At 34.6% G+C, this 8038-nt stretch overlaps 1 protein-coding gene across 1 annotated transcript; it reads right to left on the bottom strand.

Annotated features, from left to right (window-relative positions):
- Window positions 1-2520: 2520 nt before the first annotated feature.
- On the bottom strand, window positions 2521-5423 carry LOC137829846 (zinc finger protein NUTCRACKER-like). Its single transcript, XM_068636809.1, is given in 4 exon segments — window positions 2521-2812; window positions 2814-3642; window positions 4437-4833; window positions 5123-5423. Coding segments are annotated over 4 exon segments (1398 nt in total). The 5' UTR covers window positions 5256-5423; the 3' UTR covers window positions 2521-2773.
- Between the last annotated feature and the right edge of the window lie 2615 nt (window positions 5424-8038).

Here is an 8038-nt window from a genome sequence, read left to right on the forward strand (position 1 = left end):
CAGTAAAGGCGCGCGCCTATTTGAAAGAAGGGAAGCGCTAGCGACACTCCACGCTGACCGTTGATGCGCCCACGTGTCGCGAGATTAAGGGAGGTAGTCGTAACGTTAAAGGGCAGCACGTGAGGTAGCACGTGATGTGGCCCCACTTGCCACGTGGACCGAGGGCGCGACCACTTAGTCTCTTCGCTGAGAACGAGTTCACAGCTCGAGACTGAGGGGCTTGTGATCCGGTCGGTCATCGATGGTTGATGACGTCAGCAGAAGATGATCACGTGGGCCACCCGTAGGGTGACGCGTGGACCGGGTGACAGAGAGATCAGGGAGCAGATCATCCAAAGAGGTGATCGGTGGTCAGTAGCCAAGTGGCCACCGACAGATCAGTCGGTAGAGAAGTCAGGGGACAGATCACCCAGAACGGTGATCGGTGGTCAGTAACCAAGCGGTCACCGACAGATCAGTTCCCAGATGAACACCTGGGGGCAGAACGCGAGAAGCAGTAGGGCACCGATTAGTCATCGAGTGCATGGTCGTCGGGGTCTCATGTCACACACAGTTAAGCTGGGACTGAGGTTCCCAGCGAGAGCGTTACGCACGGACCTCGCATGAACATATCTCAGAGAATTGTGCATGAGGGTGGCATGAGGGAGCTAGCGAGCCGGTCAGTGATTGGCGACTCCCTCAACCCGTTACGTGCATGACATCGTGAAGGGGGAATCGTCAACGCCAGAGAGCAATGCTTGGTGAGTGTGCCTAGACCAGCCACACCTGGCGTTCTCCTGAGAGTATGCGATTTACCCAGATAAAAGGAATGCGCTAAGTTACTCCGCAAGGGAATAACTTAGGCACACAGAGAGAAGTGCTAGAGCCCCTCAAGTAGTGACACGTGTGTGGTTAGTTGCATGCCTCCACGTGTCATCATCCGAGAGGGGCGCGGTCCAGACAAAGGTGCACTCCGTACCGCTACAGGTACAGACAAGCGCAGACACGCGCAGACACTCCCGTTCTACTGATTCTGGAGGTACGTTGCCACAGAAAAGCACAACAGGGTTCTGACACATGCCAGAGAGGCATAACAGAATTCTGTTAGGCGCAGATACAGAGGGAGGCATAAAAGAGAATCAGGGGGAGATTGAGGAGAGAGTTTTTTACACACGCTGTTTTTACACACATTATTTTCTCTAGTGATTTTGTGATCTAACTTGAGCGTCGGAGCGCCACCGGCCGCAGAGGCGCCACTGTGTCTTTTTCAGGTTCTCAGAGAGACTATCTGTGGAGCGGACTTGGAGGGCACGTGGTGTCAAGCTGGTGAGGAAGATCGTGACGAGGCAACGCTCTTGCGCTAAGTCAACAGGCAGGATCAATATCAAACCAAAATATAATAACGTAGTTTGGTAGAGTTAGAAATAACAAGAATCAACCATATATATATATAAACTAATTAGGAGGGAAGATGTGTTTTCATAGAATGCTTTATAATAATTCTTCCAAAATTTTACAAAACCCTATCGAGCGAAAAAACTAACGTGTTTCATATTTTAAACCATTTATTTTTTTAAAATGGTGTGAAATAAACACTAATTCAAAAGTACCAAGTCATATTAGTTTCGGACATTTTCCTGTATTCATATATAGTAAAACAAAATTATTTTTTATTGCTGATAAATATATATATATATATATATATAGTAAAACAACTACAAAGATATATTAATTAAAAGTTTGATATTAGGGAAGATATGCACATGAATCAATTAGCAATTTGTTTCAATTTAATCACTAGTTTTGAATCAAGTATTGAATATGTAATTGTGTTTAAAAAATAATAAAAAGATAAGTTTTAGTGTCATAATAAAAGTTTATTTAAATATGTCGATATGATTTGTCATCCATGATAAAATATTATTTTTACAATAGTTGAAACAATCTGCCATTGTAAAAACCTTGCATGATATAATAAAATTAACTCTATACCGCACTTTCCGCTGAATGCATGGAAAGAAGAGGAAGGTAGGGAACCAAGAAAAAGTAAGAGAAATTAAGAGAAAAAATTAACTCCAGTTTTTTGCATGCTTAGAAAACTTAGCCAATTGGGTAGTGCTACAAATATGCATTGCAGGGTGAGTGAAAAGTGTGCATTAATTTATTTTAACCTAAAGGCTAAAAGCCTATTTGTACTAATATATATGCTTTTTTTTCACTGGAAATTCTCCTTTTTAAGCCAAAGGCATGAAGCACAACACATCAGAGATGAAACAAACTGTGCAATAATGGACTCCAAAGCTTGTCCTTTGCTTTGCCCCCACTACTCCACAACCCTCCCTCCTTTTATCAAAAATTAAAGCCACCATTTTCAAAAGGGGTCAGCTTTCAGCATTCAAAAGAATATGCATGGATATCTCTCCTTTCAACCCTTCAATAGTTTTCTAACAGCAAACCTTTTAGCCCTCATCAAGCACTCAATACCCACCTTTTCCTCTCTGCAAAGTTTCCAGATACTAATTCTGTTCCTCCAATTCCAACTTCAACATCATACATCTTTTTCTTTTATTGCTATTTCCCCATTTCACATAGAGGAACAAAATAAACATCAAGATACTTAAACTTCACAATTAAATATCAACTCAAGATTTTTTCACACTAGATTTACTTACACATCTCTCTCTCTCTTTTTTTCCTTTTCTTCAACACATTATTATTCTCTGTGTTCCTTGCAAAGTGTACATTCTCAAATGAGTGTGGAAAAAACCATTTTCATTGAATACTTGTCCTCAAATCAAATCCACCCTTTGATTGATGAAGTGCGGCAAATGGTTTTGCACACCAACACCAAGGAAATCCCTAAATTGCCCCCCTCCATTTTCTTCATTGAGTACGTGTCTACGTTTGGGAGGGTGCATTTGTGACAAGTCAGATGCAGAGTTATCTGGTTCAGTCCCAAGAGTGCTGAGAACTAAACTTGAACCATACATGCCACTAAACTTGTTACTGATATTCCCATCTTGACCTTGGGTACTGCTACCACATTTCAAACCTATGCTCTCAAGCCATGAAGGGTCACTTGAGCTTGATCCGATTTGAGCAGCTTTTTGCAACAAAGCTGTGGCTGACATGTTTGCTGTTGAACATGTTTGACGGGGTTGGTGTTGGGAACTATACAAAGAAGGAACACTCGAGTTGACTAGGGGAAGTGATGTAGTTGTGCTGGTTGTTAGCTTTTGGATGTTACTGTCATTGGAAAGTTTAGTTCCAAACACCCAACTTAGTTGATAGTTTGAAGGTGGAAAATTTGAGCATTGGACTAGTGAGTTGCCACCATATGCTGTTTCTGAGCTTGTGACAGACCCAAGTTGATGAATCTCACTCAAATTGTTGTTGACCATTGTTTCTTGAGCCTGAGGAGATGTTTGACCCATCCAAAGGGGTAGTCCCCTAGATGTTTGATTGCTTGTTTCTTCTGTGCTTGAAACTGGCTTGAAAATTGAAGAAAAATGGGTAGCCATGTTAGGGCCTAGGGAAGTTCCAATTACGTTGTAACCAATGTTACGCCCTAAAGAAGCGTTAATGTCAGACGATGCATTTACCCTTGCTGTTTCTTCTGCCAAAGCATCACAGAAGGCCCTGTGAGTGATGAAACTGTCCCTCCTGCTCAACCAAAAGTATTGGTAACAAAAACCAAAGGTCATAATAATAATCATCTAAATAGGCAAATCTAGATGTGTTTGTTTATCCACACCAAGTGTGTAGTACAAAATAGTAACAAAGTAAATATTTATTGGCTAGATTATTTCTTGAAAACTTAAATACACGCTCAAAGGTTATGTAATGTATAATTTATAGTAATAAAATGTTGCTTCTCCATTTTGGTGCATTGTAATTCGTGACGACTTAATCTCACTAAGATAGGTTTGTTTATTTATTTTCTAATTTGTAATTACTCAAATAATGCTATATGGTAGCATCGTGGCTAACAGATAGTTAGTTTTGGATTTTAATGCAATATTCGTACGAAGGTGAAAAGAAACGTCTCTAACATTAACTCAACAAAAGTACAAATGGAAGTATATAACATGATAACATGACTAAGACATTATGACTTGTGCGATACTAACTACCCTATATATATTGCCAAGGAAAAACTGAATTAATAATTACATAATAGGTAAGTAAGATAATTCCAAATTAAGAAATTTTGTCGTTTAGGGCTAAGGCTTATCAAAAACTTGTGTGGCTTCCTTTGTTTTGAACTAACCTCGTTCTCTCTTTCTCTCCAGAAAGCCAAATACAAAGCATCAACCCAGAGAGAGAGAGAAAGAGAATTGGTTTTAGACCACTATATATAGTCTGTTACCACTTTTACAAACCAAAAAAGCTTGATCCTATAAGATTGGTAAGAGATTTGCCATGAGAAAATTCAGATGAATAGGTTAACTAGTTACCTTGAAAAGATAGTTCCACAGTCACATTTGTATTCTCTGGTACCACAGGTCTTGGAGTGTGCTTTCCAATCCGACTGCACCGCATAACGCTTTGAGCACTTCTCGCACTTCCACTTCTTTTCACCGTGCTTTCTGCAAAAGTGCTTCTTTATCCCAGTTAAATCCCCAAGAGCCCTTGAAGGGTCGTGGTGGACACAACTTTTCTCTGGACACACATAAACCCTCTTCCTTGCTTCCTTCCCCGTTCTCTGCTTAAGCTTCCAAGGAAGGTTGTGTCCTCGTCGATGGAGTTGAAGATTTTGATCCCTCTGGAAACCTTTCCCACAAGTTTCACACAGGAATCTGTTGGTAGCCATGAGTGTCTTTGGTGATAAGGCTACAACTTCAGCTTCAGGATCTGTGCAAATAGAAAGATTCACATATTAAATCATTTGTCTAACCATTTGCTTTTGATGAAAAAACAAATTGACTCTGAATATACACTGCAACGTCAAAGAATTGGTGATGGAAGCTGTTTTTTGTCATGTCAAAATAAAACTAATGAATTGCTTAAAAAAATTACAAAGAACTTTTCATTGCTAATTTTAAATTTTCTTGTAATGATAATACCTATGATGGTAAAGCTTATGCAAGAGATACTAATGAAGAGAGAATAGAGAGGGTGAAGAAGAAAGAAACAAGCATGCCTGGGTTTCCTGGGAGGTTTCTCTTCCTCTTCAAAGCAGGAGGAGGATTGCTACTATTTGATGCAGCAGAAGCAGTTAGGTTCTGAGGAAAAGCATTTGTGATGATTTCTCCTTCATCCATCTTTCTCAGCATCTTGAAACTGTTTCTGATCAGATTCTGAGTTTGACTAAAATTAGAATAAGAAACTGACACACAGAGTTGAGTGAGGGAAGAAGTATTAGTGAATGAATTAAGAGAAAACCCAAGAGAATGGGCAGGTAGCCTTGTTAATTATATATGCCTCCAACCCTAAACAGCAGAAAGTGGTATATGCAAGATGGGATCTCTCTCTCATGTAATTTCAGTTGATTTAATTATCTACTTTTTAGGTGGAATATAATAAAATAAAATAAACCAAGATGCTGTTGGAGGCGGTGAAAAGTTAAAGAGGAAAGAGAGAGATAAAGGAGGAGGCAAAGAAAGGGAGAAGAAGTGAAGCAAAGGTGTATGATGACACATATGATGAGATTGGAAGAAAGTTAATCTCCATTTGGAATGATTATCCCATAATTGCTGTTGTTCTATGGTTTACTTTAATCCTTTCTCACCCAATAAGCTTTTCTGGTTGTTTGTTTATTTTATAGTAAGAAATATCCCTATGCTTTTACTACATATAAATCGTGTGTATCTGAAGCCAGAGTTTATATGTATGTATGCAGTATATATATGGTAATGCTGAATTAGCTAGAAACCAGAAACAAGCAGAAGCAATGTATATGGTATTTCATCACTTTGTATAATATGTACCCATCAAACTGTCCCATCCAAATCATTCCAAATTTTGTATGTTTTACAAGTCTTTCAACTTTTCTTTTTGGCAAAGTTATCTTTTAGCTTTTTCATTTCTATAATGGTTATGATATTTCCAGACAAATTAAAAAAACCATTAACTTAATTATTTAAAATAATATTTTAACATTTTTTATTTTATTTTTTAATTTAAAATTCTAATATATATTATTATATTATTAAAGTAGATTTTGATGGTCGGTAATGAAAAATTCTATCGAATGAAAATTATCGACAAAATTCTGATTGACAAAAATTCACATTAATATGTTTATCGGTAATTTACCGACAGAATTATTAATATTATTATTTTAATTATTAATATTATTATTATTATTGTTAAAATTATTAGTAATATTATTAGTATTATGATTATTTTTAATTTTAATGTTATTATAAATATTTTATTATTGATATTAATATTACTATTTTTATTTTCATTATAATTACTATTATTATTATTCTTAATATTATTGTAATTACTATTATTATTATTTTAATTATTATTAATATTGTTAATATTATAAAAAATAATATTATTATTATTGTAATTATTAATATTATTGTAACTATTATTAATAGCATTATAATTATTATTACTAATAATATTGTAATGATTATTAATTTTATTAATATTAACATTATTACTATAATATTAATAATTTCTATTATTAAATTTATTCACATAATTTATTGACAGATTGTGTTCGTATTTTATTTCCGATAAATTTTATTGACGGATGTTGATTCACATTTAATTATTTTTTTAATTTTTATATTTTTCAAAAAAAACCATTGCTAATTATTGATGAACAAAAATATATTAGTAAAATTTATTCATATTATTATTAATAAAAAAATTAAATTAATTTTTAAATTAGTATTTAAATTAATTAATATAATAAATAATTATTATTTTTATAAAACATTAGTTTTTATTTAATGATTTTTTATATATATAATAACTCATTATTATTTTTTTTAGACGTTGTACAAGTTTCGCTAAACACCATTTTTGCGCTAGTGATAGTGTCTTATCCAAGAGTTTGGTTGAACCATACGTCATTTGACAATCAAAATATATATATATATATATATATATATATATATATATATATAATCTTTTGTAAAATAAAAAAATTAAGTAATTTAATTAATATGAGAAAAGATAATAATTTGATAATTTAAACAATTATTCAAATATCTTTACTTAAACCAAATACGCTTTTTTATTATTTATGAGTTTTAACAAAGAAATTTTGATTATAGATGGTTAAAGTTGTAGCTGAAGTAAAAGAGAGGGAAAACATAAAGTTATATTGAGAAGTTAGAAAAGTAATTATAATGTTATGTAATGATTTAACAATTTCATCGATACTCATTTTCAAAATAGAAAAATGAACTTGTTAACTTGTATTGAGATAATGTTTTACCCGCACCTCTAGAATAAGGGGATATATTAACAAAATACTTTTATGTTTGTTAACTCCTGAAGGAAAATCTATAAATATATAAAAGGGATCTCGAGACCTTGAAGAGAGGTAAGTTTTAATCTGGTGAAACTACACTTATATAGATACTCTATATTCAGATATTCATAGTTATATGATCTTAGTGACTTGATCATCAGAGTCTTGTCAACAAGTGGAACTCCCCTCACTGTGAATTATTAGCATTCCAAAGCAAGAACAAGAAAAAAGAATGTCAGCCCGGAGTCCACCACCAAGGTTCGATAGGTCAGTCGGCGAGAACAAGAACCAAAGTAGATAATAAGTATGAAATACTTCAAGTAAAACAATCATAGGGATATAAATCATATGATCCATTCATATTTGTACAACATGTAGAGCAAGTTTATGACACAAAATATCCAAAGAGATACCAAGGTTACAAGCTCGTAGTAGAATAATTGATAATATAATAAGTCAAGCATGAGACTCCATACCAAAATGATGAACTTCTACAACTTCAAGCAATGATACATGTTGATCTAAACTTCATTTATGATTCTCTTGCTAATGTTGATGGTGGGAAGAAGAAATAGATATACAATTAATAAATCAAACAAACATAAATGAAAAGTATGA

This window comes from Phaseolus vulgaris, chromosome 11 (genome assembly GCF_000499845.2).
Source record: "Phaseolus vulgaris cultivar G19833 chromosome 11, P. vulgaris v2.0, whole genome shotgun sequence".
Lineage (NCBI taxonomy): Eukaryota > Viridiplantae > Streptophyta > Magnoliopsida > Fabales > Fabaceae > Phaseolus > Phaseolus vulgaris.